The 19,199-nt window shown below is 55.3% G+C and overlaps 3 protein-coding genes across 3 annotated transcripts in view; all 3 read left to right on the top strand.

Annotated features, from left to right (window-relative positions):
• The window catches only part of LOC124417463 (V-set and transmembrane domain-containing protein 1-like), a 242,283-nt gene extending 233,184 nt beyond the window's left edge, over positions 1-9,099 (top strand). The window contains 4 exon segments of the mRNA XM_046904890.1: positions 7,493-7,627; positions 7,782-7,819; positions 8,393-8,479; positions 8,481-9,099. Coding sequence (XP_046760846.1) covers positions 7,493-7,627; positions 7,782-7,819; positions 8,393-8,479; positions 8,481-8,531 — 311 coding nt within the window. The 3' untranslated portion in view covers positions 8,532-9,099.
• The window catches only part of LOC107049793 (T-cell-interacting, activating receptor on myeloid cells protein 1-like), a 50,754-nt gene extending 31,949 nt beyond the window's left edge, over positions 1-18,805 (top strand). The window contains exons 2-6 of the mRNA XM_040654425.2: positions 6,575-6,610; positions 16,391-16,669; positions 17,164-17,298; positions 17,453-17,490; positions 18,068-18,805. Coding sequence (XP_040510359.1) covers positions 6,575-6,610; positions 16,391-16,669; positions 17,164-17,298; positions 17,453-17,490; positions 18,068-18,205 — 626 coding nt within the window. The 3' untranslated portion in view covers positions 18,206-18,805. The remainder of the gene's footprint in view (positions 1-6,574; positions 6,611-16,390; positions 16,670-17,163; positions 17,299-17,452; positions 17,491-18,067) is intronic.
• Positions 2,380-5,294, top strand: LOC121107853 (free fatty acid receptor 2-like). The gene is made up of 2 exons (XM_040654293.2): positions 2,380-2,406; positions 3,559-5,294. The coding sequence occupies exon 2, from the start codon at positions 3,572-3,574 to the stop codon at positions 4,673-4,675; it is 1,104 nt and encodes a 367-aa protein (XP_040510227.1). The 5' UTR covers positions 2,380-2,406; positions 3,559-3,571; the 3' UTR covers positions 4,676-5,294.
• Positions 18,806-19,199: the final 394 nt, after the last annotated feature.

The raw sequence follows: 19,199 nt of genomic DNA, 5'->3' as shown, positions 1-19,199 counted from the left end.
TAACTGTGCTGTGAGGTCAGGCAGAGCAGAAAGAGAAGGAATGTCCTCCCCTCACCATTTCACTGCCTTCCTGGAGACCACATGGGACGAAGGCTGGTAATTATTGTCGCTGTGAATTTCCAGCCTTACAAGGTGGTGCAGAACGAACCTGTTCCCACTGATGGTACATGGAGCTGAGCCATCTGTTTTGCTGCCCTTTCTGCAACAGCGGGACATCTATTCTACTTCCTTATCTTCACTTGGCAACAAGTTTTGCGGCCTCTGCATTTCCTTCTTGAGCTTCCATATAATCAAGCCTGCTGTCCTTCAGCTTGAATCCGCCCCAGGTCTGCAAAAGACTGTTCTCACAGTATGGAAAAGCTGTTCTCATGATTCAGGTTGAGAGGTCATCAGATGGCCATCATGCATGGATTGCAAACAGGTACAAAAACTGCACACCCTCTGAAAGCAGATCTAACCCTCGTGCAAATGGTTCTGCAAACTGTGCTGTGCTATCCGTGCATGCAAGCACACCTTTGGCTCAACTTCCAGTTCAGCTTGCAAACTCCTTATCACCGCTCTCAGTGACTCAGTTCCTCACTCAATTTGCTGCACAACACATCTATCTTCCTGCACTGCTATCACTGTGGCACCTCAAACTCCACAAACAATGGCCTCGCCTTCACCAGATCTCAATCAACGTCCTTTTGACAAGTCCTGTATCCGTTCTGCACTCTCCATCAGGCTGAACTCGTGTAGACGTGAGCAGCTGCCCCAGAGCTCAGACATGGCCCAAACAAGAATCCTTCTTTCTCAACTCAGGTTATAGCCCTTCTGGATTCCTCTTGCTCTTTATCCAGGGCATTGTGCACATGAGGCCAAGGAAAATGTCCCGTCCCACTCGGTGAGTTGTGAGAAAGGTGAATCTTAGGAACCTCTCAAACAGGGCACTCCTTTATGAACCGAATTGTCCCTGGATTCCTCCTGGCTGGTGGAACTGGAATTGCCAGAGTCGGTCAGCCAATTCCTCCACCACTTGCTCCTCATTCCAAACACCATTCCGGATCATCATTCCGAATACCATTCTACACCACCTCCAGCACAGCTCGTTCCCTCCCATACTGGATACCTCTTTCCCTGCTGCTCTCCCTTCACCACCTCACACAGCTCCCCTCAGAGTTCCATTTCTCACCCGATGCCATACACTGTGAGATATCCCTTTGGCAGTGCAGGTCAGCTGGCCTGCTGCTGTCCCCTCCCAGCTCCTGGTGCCCTCCAGCCCCTCGCTGGCAGCACAGCGTGAGAAGCTGAGAAACGGAACCATCTGTGGCTCTGTGCAGCACTGCTCAGCTACAACTGAACCATGGCTGTGCCATCAGCATTGGTTTTCTCCTAAAGCCAAAACAGAGCACCACACCAGACAAGATGAAAACATGAACTTTATTCCAGTTGAAGCCAGGAGAGAAGGGCAGGTAAGGGGTACTTGGAGGGCTGTAGATAGGGTCAGAGCAGAAGTTGTAGGTAATTATCAATATTTCTAGGGGTTACATATGGCATGAAATCAGTTCAAAACTTTCACCCCCAGTACTGTCAGCTCTGTGTATCCAAAGGCTGCGAGCACCGAGGAGGAAGAAGAGGCCAAGGCCAAAGGCGAGGGCAGCAGCGCATCCTCTCACCATCACCACCACCAGATTCCCATGGGACTCCTCAGCACCTGTGGGGTGTGAGAGGTGGAGTGACTGCATCCCTGGAAGAAAGTCCCTGGGGATACCGCCCATGGGTGACACAAGGGGCACCCAAATGGGGGGCTCTGTCCTACCTGGAGGTGCAGGTCCCCATGTCACCTTCAGCATCACACGGCCCCCAAGGGCTGAGGGCAGAAGATAGGTGTCTGCAATGTGGTAGAAGCACCAGTAGATGCTGGTGTCAGCTGGGGTTACCCCAAAGAGGGTGAAGGTGGCCATGCCCCCACCATTGGTGTTGCTGTGCTGGACAGGGGCTGAGTGCCCACCCTGGTGCAGAGAGATGGTGCCCTGATAACCCTGGTTCCTCCTATTTTTGTACATTTACGCCAATTCTGGGACTCCCCACAACCACATAGCAGACGTTTGCTGTTCAGGAAACACCACATTTCCTTCAGTGTCACCGCTGCCCCATAGGACACCCCCTTGAAGTGACAGCCCCTCTGTACCCACCCTACACACCTGTGGGGTGTCCCATAAAAAGTGTACCCCCCCCCCATTTTTTTCTCCCCCAAATCACCCTCAAGTAGTGTGGCTCAGCCTAGGGGGTGTTCCCATGCCATGACAAAGGAGAAAGGGCCTCTGCGGAGAGTGGCCCCCGAGTGTGGCCCCACCCCTGTCAGTTCCTCACTTAACCTATGGGGCGGGACCCAGCTCCCCACAGACACTGAGGCAAACAGAGGAGGTGAGCACATGGGGGGTTCCTGGTGGGCTGACGGATGTGGGGCAGCAGTGGAGTACTGGGGAAAGGTGAAGAGTCGTGGGGTTATCGGGAGGGATATGGGGTCATGGGACTCATAGTGGCAGGATGTGGGGTTGTGGTAGTATGGGTTGGAGATATGGGATCATGGTGCTCTGTATCTCGATACAAGGCCAGCGGGCTGGACATGGGGCAAGCGGACAGCACGTGGAGCTCTGGGGTGGGATGGGGGGTCATGGGGCTGTGGGGCAGGAAATGTGGCTGTGGGGTAGCAGGGAGGGTTTTGTGGTGGGGCATGAGGTTTTGATGAGTTGTGGGGTGTGGAGAGCTGTGGGAGAGCGGTGGGATTTGGGGGCAGTGATGGGTTTTCAGATGGGGAGGCTCAGTGCCCTGCTCCTCGTCTTCTCCTCACCCTGAGCAGGAAATGCATTTATCAACCAAACTAAATCCTTATGGGGGCAGCACTCTCCTGTGGGTGTGGAGGAAGCTGTGCGGCCTCACCTCATAACCTCATGACTCCACACTGTACCCCATAACCACTAACCCCATGTTCCTGCCCCACAGCCCCGTGCTTCCATATTCAGCCCCACAGCTCTGTGCCCCACAGCCTTCGCTCCCTCCATCCTCATCCTCATTGCTCTGGGAATGGTATGAGCCCATATCCTGCCCCATAATCGCATATCATGCCCCACGACACCAAATCTCACCCCATGTCCTGCCCCACAGATCCATATCCTGCTTCATAGCTTTCTGCCCACAGCCCCGGAGCCTTCCTCCTTCTGTGCTCATTCTCATCTCTTCAGGATTACTAGGACCACAAACACCTTCCCACAGCCCCATATCACACTTCATCGCCCCATGACTCTTCCCACTGCCTTATATCATGCCCCGTAGCTCCACATCCAACCCCATATCCTCATTGCCTGTCCCATACTCCCAGAAATTGACATATCACCCCACAGCCCCAATTGTGCCCCATAGCCCTGCCTCATAGCCCCATGACTCCATAGTCCAACCCATAGCTCTGCTATCACCCCTTAGCTCATCCTATAGCCCCAGTTTGATACCATGGCCCATCCTGTAGCCCCAGTATGACCCCCTAGCCTGCCCTACAGCTCTGTGCCCTTTGTCCCACAGCCTTCCTCTCGCCATGCTCGTCTTTGCTGTCCACGCGCTGACCTTCGCCGTGGGATTTCCTGCCAACGTCTTCACCTTCCTCACCCTCCTCATCAAAATCTGGTGTCACCGTCCTCATTCCCACCTCACCGCTGCCGACCTCCTCCTCCTCAACCTCATCACTGCCGACCTCCTTGTCCTCCTCTTCCTCCCCTTCAAGATGGCCGAAGAGGCAGCCATGATGGTTTGGCCCTTCCCCACAGCGCTCTGCCCCATAGCAAACTTCTGCTCCTTCTCCAGCATCTACCTCAGCACTCTCTTTATGGCTGCCCTCAGTGTGGAGCACTACTTTGGGGTCGTGTTCCCGCACCGCTACAACCGGCGCCGGAGGTTATGGCGGACGATGGCTGCCAGTGCCATCCTTTGGGTGATGGCATTGTCCCATTGTTCCATCATCTTTGTGGCAGAATATCACAGAGAGTTTGGGATCAATGGGTCTGTGGCGGATGGGGAAGGTGGTTTGGGAGTGAATGTGACCAAGACCAGGGAATGCGGGATCCGCAGGATCTCCAGCCCCAGCACCAACTGCAACATCTCCAGCCTCAAATCCTCTGCCTGCACAACCCCAAACACACCCCACATCCCCACCACCACCCCGTGGACTTCCCAGAATGCCTCTGAGACCCAACCAAGCCTGGGCTACCACTGCTACAATGTCTTCTCTCAAGCCCAGCTGCACTTTGTCCTCCCACTGCGCCTTTCTCTCTTCCTCATCCTCTTCCTCATCCCCTTTGCCATCACCATGTTCTGCTACATCGGCCTCATCCGTGCCCTCCTCACTCGACCCCAAATCCCGCTGCAGAAGAAGTACCGCACTGTGGGGCTGGCTGTGGTCACCATGGTCAACTTTGGGGTCTGCTTTGGACCCTTCAACCTCTCGCATGTGGTGGGCTTTGTGCAGCAGCGCAGCCCTGAGTGGAGGCCCTACGCTCTGCTCCTCACCACCCTCAGCGCTGCGCTCGACCCCTTCATCTTCTATTTCTCCTCCACTGCAGTGCGGAGGGCGGTCAGTGGGATGGTGGGAGCAATTCGGGACACAATGTGTGGGTTTTGGGGTTGGTGTTGGCAGAGACAATGAGCCCCAACCTGGAGGAGGTTTTGGGGTAAATGAGGTTCTTGTGATTGGAGTGGGCTTAATGGGGTAGGAGGTCAGAAATGGGGATGGGTCCAGATTCCTTGTGGTCAGCGTGGTCCCGCAGACGTGTCCAATGTTTGTGGGTCAACCAATTTTTGGTCAGTGTATCACTGTCCCATGGGGTTGGGGTCAGCATGGAAACATGGTAGAGATCAGTGGGGTCAATAAGATCCCACAAATGTAACCAATGTGGCCGATGGAGAACTGTGAGTGTGACTTAATGTTGTCCCTGATATCCAATGGGGTTGGAGTCAATGTGGACCAAAGGATCAATGTGGACCCAGCGTTGCTTCATCCCCACTGTCCCCAATTCCTTCCATGTCCCCCATGTCTGCAGTGCCCATAATATCCAGGAATGTCTCCAGTTCCTCCAAAGTCCCCAGTGTCCCCAGTGCCCTCAGTGCCCCCAGTGCCCCCAGTATTCCCAGTGTCCTGACAGCTGGCAATAACTTCAGGGCCATCAGCACTTCATGGAGATCCCTCAGCACACGGACCTCCTCTCCAGGGAAGGAGGACATCTGCAGCCTCAAAGCAGAGTCCCAGCAGCCCACCTCCATCAGGACGTGCCCTGCACTCTGTAGGGCTGATCATAGGTGCTATAACAAGGCAGAAGTGCTAATTAAAACCTATTCAGCAGCCATGCATTTGTCTGAGAGTTCCTGGTCTCGTGGCAGTGACAGCCTGGCACAGCAGTTGGTGCAGCAGTTGGTGTGGGCCGGGTGAGCAGAAGGGCAGAGCATCGCTCCCCACTGCGAAGATCAGCTCACCCATCAGCTGCCTCCCAAACAACACATCTGGATGCGGTCTCTACAAGGCTGAAAGCTCTTCCCAAAATCAATGCAGGTCTCCAGAGTGTGCGCACCCGCAGAACATGCCCATGCAGGTCTGCAGCAGCTGGAAGTGCCTGAGCCTGCACCCAGGTCATTGCCTAGGGCAAGGTGGTCAGCTCCACACCTGCAGTCTGCCTTCAGACAGAAGGAGAGAAGGGTGGCTGTCGTAGGGGACTCCTTCAGAGGGGAACAGAGGCTCTGACACATCAGCCAGACTCTACCTGTAGGGAAGTGTGCTGCCCTCCTGGGGCCCTGCTCAGAGACATCACTAGGACACTCCCTGCTCCGGTTCACCCCTCTGGCTGTTCTCCCTTACTGATGGGTCAGGCCGGCAGTGATGCAGTCACTGAGAGAAGGCTGAGGGCCATGCAAAGGGTGTTCAGGGCACTGGGGTGGTCAGTGGGCAGAGTGGGAGTACAGGTGGAGTTCTCCTCTGTCCCCTCAGTGGCAGCGAGGGATACTGAGAGGGTTGGGAGAACTCATCTGATAAATGCATGGCTGAGAGGTCGGTGCCATGGGAGGAATTCTGTCTTTTCTGACCACGGGGCGGTGTACTCTGTGCTGGGCTGATGGCTGCAGGTGGATCCCAGCTGTGTGAAGGGTGAAGCGGATCTCAAACCAGGAGCTGGTGGGGCTCATTGAGAGGGCATTAAACTGGCAGCCTTTTGGGGACAGCGTGAGACATGGAGGGGTGACAGTCTGTGTGGGGTGCCCCAACTGGGGATGTGTGCAGTGCTCTGTGCGTGTCACCACTGGGTGCCCTCAGAACCACCACCCACTTGGGGACCACAAATACCACATGAGGAGACAACATCACAGCATGCTGTCCACAAGAGGAACAGACAGCAGCTCTTCGGCCACTTCTTTTCTCCGCTGCAGTCTCACTGTCCCCAAGCTGCTCCTGCCTCAGGGCACCAATGGAGGTGGCCCTCATCCTCGGTGAGTGACAAAGGGGATGTGGTGCCATGGGGATGGGTGGCCCTGTGTGGGACCAGGACCATGTTCCTTGCAGGTTGGTGGCTGGTGGCAGCGAGCAGGGCACAGCAACGTGAGTATGGGGAGAATGGGGATGGAGGGAGCGGAGCGAGGGCAGGGGGCCAGCAGAGGGGCCCAGGAGGGTGTGCAGGGACAAGGCTGACTGCTGTCCCCTGTCCTAGTGCCCTGACCCTCCCTGTCGCTGCACCCCAGCCAGAGGGTGTCGCTGGGGGACACTGTCACCCTGCAATGCCACCTGCCCCGCATGGCTGCCTGGGTCCAGCTCTGGCTCAATGGAACTCTGAGATTTGACAAGGAAAAAGACAAGGAGCAGGATGCAGCTGAGTTCTCCTTTGCTGTCACAAACCTGGAGGACGCCGGGACATATCAGTGTCGGTACCAGGTGTCAGAGCCACTGTGGACATCAAATCAGAGTGACCCCGTGGAGCTGGTGCTGACAGGTGAGGGCACTGTGGACACTGGCTGGCCCTGAGTTTTTCCCAAACGGCCAAGTCCCATCTCTTCCCCTCCCTGCACACAGACTGCAGCTTCCCCCGAATCAGCATTTCCCTGAGCCCAGGCAACATGTGGGAATGGGGACTGTTGTCACCACCCAGTGCTGCAATGGGTTTGTGGTGGCACATTCCTCCTGCACAGAGATCAATGTTCGGCCCATATCCTGTGCCAGGATCCCACTGGTGGGGCACAGCCACCTTCACCCACTGAGGGGGGACTCTGGCCACTGCCAGCACCAGCACATAATCCCACAACCCCATGGACCACACATTTGTGTCCTCACCCCATGAAGACAGTGCGATGCTGGAGGTTACACCAACACCTGCAACCCCAGTTAGGTCGGAGACCCCATTTATAGGGCCCCAGTGTCAGCCATGGGTGGAACTGTCACGGCATCCCTGCCCTGTGATGGGGACACCCAAACACTCGGAGCCCACAGGTGCCAAGGGGCGGTTCCATGGGAACCTGGTGGAGGCGGTGCTGAGGGGCTGTGCTGCTGTCTTGGTCTTCAGCCTGGGCCTCTACTTTGTCCTCGATGCCCGCAGCCTCTGGAAACGGAGAAATGAGAGCGCAGGTGAGGAAGGACTTCAATGGTTTTCATAAGCTATCGATCCCCTCAAGTGTCCTCTGCTTATTCTCTGACCCTCTTCAGATCCTTTATGGTTTCCCACTTGCTCCTCTAGGCCCACACATAACTCCCACCCTTCCCCCTCTTCTTTTTGGTGCAGGTGTCACCCCTGAGATGCCCGAGTCAGTGCAATTCCAGGTAAGTGTTGGGGCCAGTGGACCCCAAATCCCAGTTCACTTCTTAAGACCCACACCTCGCATCTCCATGGAAACCCAAACCTTCCCCATGGGGACCCCAAATGACCCCCAACCTCATATGGCTTACCCTCACATTTATGTGCACCACCCGTATCCAGCCCTTGGGAAACACAAACCTGCACTGTGGGGAACCCCAGCCCACAGATACCCCTAAATACCCAGACCTAAAGATGCCCTCCAAGCCTTAAACGCCCTCTAGACCCTATAGGCACTGATAACTGGATTAGAGGGGCACTAAATGCACCCACAGGGAAACCCAATGACCCGTGGGGACACCAAAATTGAGCCTCTCTGTTCCACCAGTCCCTAAACACCTCGGGACCCTATGCGCACCCCAAATCCACGGCTGGACCCCCAAACATCCGCCATGCAGACCTCAAAGCTAAGACCAGTCACAAATGCAGACTCCTCCTCATGGCCACACCCCCCACATACCTACACCACAGACCCACCCTCACCCCACACATCTTGGGGACCCCCATGGTATCACACCACTCTCCTCCTCCATCTCCAGGGGTTCCCCACGAACAGCGAGAATCTGACCTACGCTGAGATGCCAGCTGCCATCCCGTGCCCCCAGCCTCCCACTTCCCCCACTGCCCCCCCAGTCCCCTGTCATCTACACCACAGTGAGCACTGATTTACCGCGCTGATGGGCCTCCCCAAGTGTCTCATTTCTGGGGTGTGTGGAAGGGGACAGACCTCAAATTCCCTGCTTGGGACTCCCTGATGTCCTGTTCTAACCACAAACCAGATAACCTCCCCAAATCTAACAATCCCAAATTCTCATTGGTGCATCCCAAATGCTTCCCAGACACACCGAATCCCTAAATGCTCATCTCTTACTCTAAAGTCCTTCTTTATCCCCACAAATCTCTTAACAGTCCCTGAGACCTCCAAGTCCTCTCCCATCCGCTCCCAAACACCACCACCATTCCTGTGAGACCCCCTCATCTGTCCCTATCTACCCCTCTTATGGACATCCCCAGACATGTCCCTTTGCTCCCCTTCCATTTCCCACTGATGCTCAATAGATCCCCTATAAATTCCCCAATATTTCCTGCCTCCTATTCTGTTCCAGTTTTATCATTGGTCTTTGGGTGCTGAGCAATTCCTTTGTGCATCACTTGCTTTGGAAAAATATATTCATATATCTCATCATCATTACTGTTATGTCTCTCTTCGTTTTCGGTCTCAGTAAATAGATTTTATCGGAACCTACAAATTCTTCCTCTTTCTCTCCATTTCTCACCCCAAACCCACTGGGAGGGGTCATTGAGAATGAAAGCTGTGTGGTGCTGAGCTGCTGCCAGGTGACAGCACCGCAGTCCTTGTGGTGCCCAACGTGGGGCCTGAAGGGTGCAGATCCCCACAGCTGTGAGCAGAATGTGTTCCAACACAACTGCTCTCAGCAGTACAGCAGCCTCAGAGCTGCTGCTCACAGCGCTGAGCTGTTCCTTCCCTCTGGGCCATCCCAGCTCTCAGGGCTGTTTCCTTCCCTGCGCGGGCACTGCTTGATGCAGTCACTGAACCCAGAGGTGAATTTCCACCTCAAGAGGAGCAACCTATAGCACCTACCAACTTGTGCTAAAGGGAAAGGCTGCAGCATGTGCGCATCTATACCCCACATTGGAAATTAGAAGAAGCAAAGCCCAGATCAGAAGCCCAGCGGGTGCTATTTCCTGGCACCGGATGCAGATACCGGCAGGTCTGTCACAAAGCAAGAAGTGGCTCTGGGGTTTGTCATTTTGGGGACAGTCTTGTGAACTTGTGATCTATGGACGGGGAAAATAGCAGCGTGGATTTCAGGCATTCTGCAAGTGGTTTTTCTCCTGCTGAGAGGCACGATGGTGAGTCTTGGTTTGGGTGTTGGGTGCTCACTGCTAACTTGGTTTGGGGGTTTCTTGTTTCATTGTTTTCCCCAAGAAACACCAAGAATGTTGGCTGAGTTATGGGCTGATCCTGGTTTGTAGTGGGGACAGGAGGAAGGAAGGGATGGGGAAGAAGGAAGCCTGCAAGTGTCCGGATGTGGGATGGATGTTCATCAAAAATCAGCCCTCATCGGGAAACCCGATGTGAGGAATTGGAAGTTGAATCTGAAATGGTGATAATGCAGCCTGGGTCCTGGTGGGATGAGCTCTACACAGACCCACTTGCTACCAAGCGCCATCTGCTCTACCCTGGGATCATTTCACAAGGTATGGGGTCTGTGAAGCTCCCACGCCATGCTCTTGAGGACCTGCAGAGCCTCCACCACCTCCACAACAACATATGCAGGGGGTGTCCTTCTCCCCCTGCCCATCCACCCTCCAGCAGGAGCCCAGCCCATGGGTGCCTGCTGCCATCACCTCCTTCTACCAGCTCCTTCCCCACGGGGAACCACTGCAGCAACTGGTTAGGATCCAAAGACCCCCAGAACTGGGGGAAACACAGCAGCCGTCAACTTCTGAATCAACGTTGCGCGGGAACCACGATGGAAGATCTGTTTTTAAACAAATGGGGACTCTTCCAGCTCCCACCATCTGCCCGCGCTGGCACCGGGTCTTCCTGAAAACCACTGCTCTGGGGCTGCTGCTGCTACTGCTGACTGCGCTCGGCGTGCAGGGTGAGTGACAAGCTTGTAACCACATCCACCGCATAGAAACCACAGCTTCTCAGAGCAGAAATCTGGTCCTTTTCCCCCAGAGTGCTATCTGGGCTTTGTGTCGGGCTGGGGGTGACCACCCAGCAATCCCAGTGCTTCACCCAACGTGGGCAGAAGATGCAAGCAATATTTCTATGCTTTCAGCTGGCTTCACTAATTGAGGGCCACCACAACCAGAATAGATTGGCACAAAAGCTGGGGGGTCCAACCCCATCTCTGCTTGCTTCCCATGGCTTTGTCCCCACACAAGCACATCTCACCCCACTTTCTGCCTAAGAGTTTCTTGGAAAGCAACACCACATCCAAGCACTCCCCAGCACAGCGCTGAGATCCGGGGGAGGAATGGGGTGGAGCCGTGTGTGACCTCTTCCCTTCTGCAGTATCTTTACCGATCCACCAGGGGCAGCAACCTGGAAGGACCACGGAGGAGCAGCTGCTGAGGGAAGCTGTAGGGAAGGAGCCTGGGATGGGGGATAGCACTCGAGGTTGTGGGGACGTATGGGGGGGGGAGGAATCTTGGGGAGCACATTTTTGGGAGCACTCGACAGATGTGTGGGGTGGGGAACAGAGAGGCAGTCTCCCTGGGGGTTCCCACAGGGCTGCGGTGTCACTGAGGGAAATGTGGCTTTTCCTGAACCGCAGATGTCTGCTATGAGGAGAGGGGGGAGGACCTCAAAACTGGGGCAAATGTATTTAACAAGGAGATCCATCGCTGTGGAGCACAAAGTAGGGCCCGCTGCACACATTGCCCCATAAATTTGGTGACCTATACTCACCTATGGACCCCCCAAAACCATGTCCCATTGCTCACCTCACAAAGTTGGAGTCCCTTCAACCAACCACGACCCATAGATTTGGAGATGCCACAATCACCTGTGGAACTCCAAACGCTGCCCCACAGACCACCCCATGGATTTGGAGACCCACCACCAACCCTTACCCATAGATCTGGAGGCCTCACAACCTCCTGTGGACCTCCAGCTGCACAGAGCATAGCAGCACAGTGCGACAGAGCGTTCTCAACCACCACACCCCATAGGAGCCACATGTGCTGTGTTTGGCATCCCACAACGAACACCATGCAAAGCCACACACTGGCAGCAATCTGGGGACAGCATGTGACACATGAGGGGTGACAACCTGTGTGGGGCACCCCATTAAGGACAGCGTGAGCCACTTCACAAGTGCAATCCCATTGTAGGCCACATGGTGCCAAAACTTGGGGATCACAATTTTCACATAGGGATGTGACATAATGGAATCATATCCCAAGGGGAACAGACAGCGGTTCTCCAGCCACTCCCTGTCCCCACTGCAGTCTCGCTGTCCCCAGGCTGCTCCTGCCTCATGGCACCAATGGCGGTGGCCCTCATCCTCGGTGAGTGACAATGGAGACGTGGTGCCACAGGGGTTGTTGGCACAGTGTGGGACCTGGACTGTGTCCCTTGCAGGTTGGTGGCTGGTGACAACGAGCAGGGCACTGCAACGTGAGTACAGGGAGAATGGGGACAGAGGGAGGGGAGTGTGGTCAGGGTGCCAGCAGAGGGGCTGAGGATGGTGTGCAGGGACAAGGCTGACTGCTGTCCCCTGTCCTAGTGCCCTGACCCTCTCTGTTGCTGCACCCCAGCCAGGGGGTGTCCCTGGGGGACACTGTCACCCTGCGATGCCACCTACCCCAGCCGGCTGCCTGGGTTGAGCTCTACCAGGATGGACTTTTGAGATCCTACAAGTGCATGGACAAGCATCAGGTCATGGCTGAGTTCTCCTTGGTTTGTGTAAAGCTGGAAGATGCAATGAAGTATTGGTGCCAGTACCGGGTTTTGGAGCCACCGGGGGTATCAGAGAAGAGTGTCCCCATCGAATTGGTGGTGACAGGTGAGGGTTATGGGGCAAGCAGATGGGCCTGGGCATTCTCCACAGGGCCATGTCCTATCTCTGTTATCTCCCTGCATTCAGATCATCGATATTCCCCACCTATCATTTCCATCAGCCACGAAAAAATTGTGGAAGTGGGGACCAATGTCACCATCCAGTGCTGCAATCAGGGCTATGGGGGCATCATCTTCTTGCACAAGGACGGGCACTCAGCCCCTCTCCAGCACCAGGACCCCCGTGGCGGGGGCACAGCCACCTTCACCCTCTTTGGGGTGACTCCAGCTGAAAGTGGCACCTACAGGTGCTCCTATCACCCCAAGGCCTCCCTCTTTGTGTCCTCACCCCTTGGGGACAGCGTGATGCTGGAGGTGACACCCACACCTGCACCCCCAGGTAGGTCTGAGCCCCCCATTTAGGTGTCCCTGGTGTCACTCATTTCTGGCCGTGTCACTGCATCCCATCCTCATTGTGGTGATGGGGACATGCACACTCCTGCACTCCACAGGTGATGAGAGGAGGTCCTGTGGGAACCTGGTGGTGGCAGTGGTGAGGGGCTGCGCTGCTGCCCTCACCTTTGGCCTCGGCATCTTCTTTGTCATCGGTGCCCAAAGCCTCTGGATATGGAGAGATGTGAGGACTGGTAGGGAAAGTCTTAAATGGTTTTGATCTCCTATAGATCTCCCCAGTTGTCCCCTTCCTCCTCTTCCATTCTCCTGTAGAATCCACCAGGTGTGCCGTTCAATCCACCGTAGGTTGCCCAACGATTCCCCCGAGTGTCCCCTGCCCCCATTCCAAACCCTATATATTCCCCCACATATCCCTCTGTTTCCCCTTCCAGCACCTATAGTTTACCCCCGTCATCTCGTGCATTGGTGTCCATTCCCCACTGATCCCCTGTAAATTCACTCAAGTATCACCTGACTCCCCTTCCATTCCTTCCATATCCCCACATGCCCTACAAGTGTCACTTCCCCTTCATCCTCCATAATCCCAACCCTATTCCCCTCCTCTTTTGACACAGGGGCTGACACAAAAATCCCCAAGGACATGCAGTTCCAGGTAAGGGCCTGGGTGAGGGATCCAAAATCCCAACCTGTCCCTTGGACACCCCACACTCCAATTGAACCCTCCACCTCATATGGCTTACTCTACGCTTACGTGCACCCCCAGATCCTGGCTGTGGGGAAGTGCAAATCTGCATTGTGGAGACCCACCTCGGCCCCAGACCAATGTTTTTGGAGTCCCTGGGGATCTCCCAGCCATAAACACCCCCCTGACAGTGTGGGCAACCCCAAACCATGTAGTGGGACCCCAAAAAGCCACGCAAAGGATCTCCCAATTTTGGACCAATGGGACCCCAAATCAAAGCCTCCTCAGAACCCCAAATGCACCATATTTCACCACCAGCTCGCACTTAAAACAGAGCTGTCCCTCCTCACTGCCATCCTGAGGAGCCCCACTGTCTCCATGTGACCCCTGGTGACAGTGAGGGACTGAACTGTGCCGACCAGGAGATCCCATCCCATCGGGGCACCCACCACTCCACAGCTCCCAGATACTGATGCTAATGTGGGTGCTGGCAAACCCCATTAATGTCTCCCTCCCAGGTGTCTCATTTTTGGGGTGTACTGTGTGGGAGAGACCCAAATTCCCTGTTTTGGGCTCCCTGATGCTCTGTTTCCCTTCTCAGTGATTCCCAGATCTCACCAAATTTAACCCCCACAAGTCACTGCCAGAGCCTCCATATGCTCAATCACATCAAATCCCTAAATGCTCATCTCTAAGCACAGTATCCTTTCATTGCCCTCAAATCCTTTCGCACCCTTTAATACCGTGGGTGCAGATCCCCACAGCTGTGAGCAGAGCGTGTTCCAACACAACTGCTCTCAGCAGTACAGCAGCCTCAGAGCTGCTGCTCACAGCACTCAGCTGTTCCTTCCCTCTGGGCCATCCCAGCTCTCAGGGCTCTTTCCTTCCCTGCGTTGGCACTGCTTCTCCTCTCCAAGGGCTGCCCTGCAATTCTGGATGCTTCTGCCCGTTGGCCTGCAGCGTGTGCTCATGGCACAGCAGCCATGGATGCAATGTGCTCCTTGTGCTCAGCAGTGCCATCACTCGCGCTGCAGGATCCTCACTGCAGGAACTCCTCACATGCATTTCTTGCTGTCTCCTTTTGGCCAGGTGGAGACTTCAACCTTTGGATGAGCGCTCTCATCCCCCCTTCTGCTCCTGCAGCTCCTCAAAACAGACCACAATCGATTTTCTCCCTCCATCTCTCTCTCTTACGTTCCTTCTCTGCTTCTCTCCATTTCCCGTTTTCTTTCTTTTTCTCTCTCTTCCTCATTTTCCTCCCAGTCATCTTTTCCTCTTCTCCTGCAGCAGCCATAACCTCAATTTCCCTGGAGGTAGCAGAGAAGGCAATAACACCAGTGCCAAAGTACTCTTTATCCGTATCGCTCATTCACTTTTTCGTGAAAGTCCCCTCATTTTGTTGCAGGGGACAAGTTGATTGGTTGCAGATGGAAAGTTCAATGAATGGTCTTCTGTTCCTCTGAGTCACTGTCTGACTCTGTTGCCCTGGAGAGCCCAGGCAAGCACAGACTGCCCTACTGGGGCACTGTGCAGAGAGTCTGGCATATGCTTGGGGACACCATGCCAGGGGACACACAGTGTGTGACACCCCAGGGTGCAGAGCGTGTGGGGCACCTCAGCAGTCACAGTGTGCAGAGTGCACCTTTCCACTTGTCCCAACACAGAGGGACCCCACAGTGCAACCACCCCTATGGGCTAATATTGCCGCATTAGGAGGTGACATCTCATCATCCTGACCCCAGGAGGAAATGACAGCAGCTGTCTGGCCACTCTCTGTCCCCACGGCAGTCTCGATATCCCCAGTCTGTACTTCTTCCTCATCTGCCCCAGAAGAACTCCTCGTTGCTCAGGGATCCCTCAGGCCTTCCCAGTCCTGCCCAGAAATACACCCACCGTGCCTCCGGCAAACAGAACTCTTTGCAATCCATCCCAACATCACATCACCAGTCCTGTGGGACCCCAGATGTGTCCCCAGCCACCCCAAGGCCTCAATGAGTCCATGTTCCTAACCACACGCGTGCGTGTTGCAACACAACTGCTCTCAGCGGTACAGCAGCGTCAGAGCTGCTGCTCACAGCTCTGAGCTGTTCCTTCACTCTGACTCTGCTGTCCTGGAGACCCCAGGAAAGCACGGACTGCCCTACTGGGGCACTGCGCAGATTCAGTGCCCTCAGTGTGTGCCCTCCCCATTTGTGTGGGTGTCACAGTGTCCCCAGCCGGTCTGTGCTGATCCCTGAGGGCATGACAGAGGAAAGCACAGAGAACAGAGTGTGGTACCCAAACTGCGTGGTGACAGCTGGCTGGACGTGTTGGGGATCACAAGTGACCTCCCATGTGGAACACGCCATTGAAGCCACATGTTCTGTGCTGGGCAACCCATGGAGGACACCACTCAAGGCCACGTGATGGCAGAACTTTGGGGAGTGTGGGACACTCAGGGGTTTACCGCCTGCATGGGACACCACAACAGAGGCTGTGTGCAGTGATCTGAGTGTGTGACCCTATCTGGGACCCAGCACTGTCACCACAGATGGGGGAAATCTGTCACGAGGATATGACATCACGGCATCCTGTCCCCAGGGGGAAATGAGATTGCCTCTCCGGCCACTTCCTTTCCCCACTGCAGTCTCACTGTCCCCAAGCTGCTCCTGCCTCATGGCACCAATGGCGGTGGCCCTCATTCTCGGTGAGTGACAATGGGGACGTGGTGCCACGGGGGTTGGTGGCCCTGTGTGGGACCAGGACTGTGTCCCTTGCAGGTTGGTGGCTGGTGACTGTGAGCAGGGCACAGCAATGTGAGTATGGGGAGAATGGGGATGGAGGGAGCGGAGCGAGGGCAGGGGGCCAGCAGAGGGGCCCAGGAGGGTGTGCAGGGATAAGTCTGACTGCTGTCCCCTGTCCTAGTGCCCCGACCCTCCCTGTCGCTGCACCCCAGCCAGGGGGTGTCCCTGGGGGACACTGTCACCCTGCGCTGCCACATGCCCCGCATGGCTGCCTGGGTCCAGCTCTGGCTCAATGGAACTCTGAGATTTAACAAGGAAAAAGACAAGGAGCAGGATGCAGCTGAGTTCTCCTTTGCTGTCACAAACCTGGAGGACGCCGGGACATATCAGTGTCGGTACCAGGTGTCAGAGCCACTGTGGACATCAAATCAGAGTGACCCCGTGGAGCTGGTGCTGACAGGTGAGGGCACTATGGACACCGGCTGGCCCTGAGCTTTTCCCACACGGCCAAGTCCCATCTCTTCCCCTCCCTGCACACAGACTGCAGCTTCCCCCAGCTCAGCATTTCCCTGAGCCCACGCAACATGTGGGAATGGGAACTGACGTCACCACCCAGTGCTGCAATAGGGGTTGTGGTGGCACATTCCTCCTGCACAGAGATGAATGCTCGGCCCATATCCTGTGCCAGGATCCCACTGGTGGGGCACAGCCACCTTCACCCACTTAGAGGGGACTCTGGCCACTGCCAGCACCAATAAAAAATCCTACAACCCCAAGGGCCACACATTTGTGTCCTCACCCCTGTAGATAGCATGGTGGTGGAAGTGACACCCACACCTGCAACCCCAGTTAGGACGGAGATCCCATTTGTAGGGCCCCAGTGTCAGCCATGGGTGGAACTGTCATGGCATCCCTGCCCTGTGATGGGGACACCCAAACACTTGGAGCCCACAGGTGCCAAGGGGCGGTTCCATGGGAACCTGGTGGTGGCGGTGCTGAGGGGCTGTGCTGCTGTCTTGGTCTTCAGCCTGGGCCTCTACTTCGTCTTCGATGCCCGCAGCCTCTGGACATGGAGAGATGAGAGTGCTGGTGAGGAAGGACTTCAATGGTTTCCATTCCCTATGCATCCCCTCAAGTGTCCTCTGCTTATTCTTTGACCCTCTCCAGATCCTTTATGGTTTCCCAGTTGTTCCTCGAGGCCCACACATAACTCCCACCCTTCCCCCTCTTCTTTTTGATGCAGGTGTCACCCCTGAAATGCACAAGTCAGTGCAATTGCAGGTAAGGGTCTGGGTCAGTGGACCCCAAATCCCAGTTCACTTCTTGGGACCCACACCTCGCATTTCCATGGAAACCCAAACCTTCCCCATGAGGACCTCAAATGACTCCCAACCTCATATGGCTTACCCTCACATTTATGTGCACCACCCGTATCCAGCCCTTGGGAAACACAAACCTGCACTGTGGGGAACCCCAGCCCACAGATACCCAGCCCTAAATACCCAGACCTAAAGATGCCCTCCAAGCCTTAAAACCCCTCTAGACCCTGTAGGCACCGATTTCTTGACTAGAGGGGCACTAAATGCACCCACAGGGAAACCCAATGACCCATGGGGACACCGGAATTGAGCCTCTGTGTTCCACCAGTCCCTAAAAACCTCAAGACCCTATGGGCACCCCAAATCCACGGCTGGACCCCCAAACATCCCCCATGCAGACCTCAAAGCTAAGCCCAGTCACAAATGCAGACTCCTCCTCATGGCCACACCCCCCACATACCTACACCACAGACCCACCCTCAGCTCACTCATCTTGGGGACTCCCATGGTAGCACCCCACTCTCCTCCTCTATCTCCAGGTGCCCCCCACAGACAACCAGGATCTGACCTACGCCGAGATGCCAGCTGCCATCCCGTGCTCCCAGCCTTCCACTTCCCCCACTGCCCCCCAGTCCCCTGTCATCTACACCACAGTCAGCACTGATTTACCGCGCTGATGGGCCTCCCCAAGTGTCTCATTTCTGGGGTGTGTGGAAGGGGACAGACCTCAAATTCCCTGCTTGGGACTCCCTGATGTCCTCTTCTAACCACAAACCAGATAACCTCCCCAAATCTAACAATCCCACATTCTCACTGGTGCATCCCAAATGCTTCCCAGACACACCGAATCCCTAAATGCTCATCTCTTACCCCAAAGTCCTTCTTTATCCCCTCAAATCTCTTAACAGTCCCTGAGACCACCAAATCCTCTCCCATCCGCTCCCAAACACCACCACCATTCCTGTAAGAACCCCTCATCTGTCCCAGTCTATCCCTCCTCTGGAGATCCCCAGACATGTCCCTTTGCTCCCCTTCCATCTCCCACTGATGCTCGATAGATCCCCTATAGATTCTCCAAAATTTCCATCCCCCTTGTCATGGAGGAACAAAAGCATGACACTCCTATTCTGTTCCAGTTTTATCATTGGTCTTTGGGTGCTGAGCAATTCCTTTGTGCATCACTTGCTTTGGAAAAATATATTCATATATCTGATCATCATTACTGTTATGTCTCTCTTCGTTTTCGGTCTCAGTAAATAGATTTTATTTGAACCTACAAATTCTTCCTCTTTCTCTCCATTTCTCACCCCAAACCCACTGGGAGGGGTCAGTGAGAATGAAAGCTGTGTGGTGCTGAGCTGCTGTTGTGTGACAGCACCGCAGTCCCTGTGCTCTCTCTCTCCCACCCTCCATGCACAGGACGTAACACTCACGGGGCGGTGCTGTCAGATCCCCTCCGTGTGGAAAGGTGCAGAGGTGACCTCTCAGCTCTCCCCCTGGAAGGCTCCATGCTGGGACAGGCCCGAGCAGGGCCAAGCCATGGCTGCCTGGCTAATGCTGGTGCTGGGCTGCTCCCCTGTTCCTGAGGAGCTGAAAAGTGGCACTGTGTGCCCTTCCCCCCCAGGAATGCCTTGGGCTCAGAACCGCACAGTGTGCGCTGTGTTGGGAGCA

Source organism: Gallus gallus, chromosome 31 (genome assembly GCF_016699485.2).
Source record: "Gallus gallus isolate bGalGal1 chromosome 31, bGalGal1.mat.broiler.GRCg7b, whole genome shotgun sequence".
NCBI classification, from domain to species: domain Eukaryota; kingdom Metazoa; phylum Chordata; class Aves; order Galliformes; family Phasianidae; genus Gallus; species Gallus gallus.
This window is presented reverse-complemented; position numbering and strand designations above follow the sequence as displayed.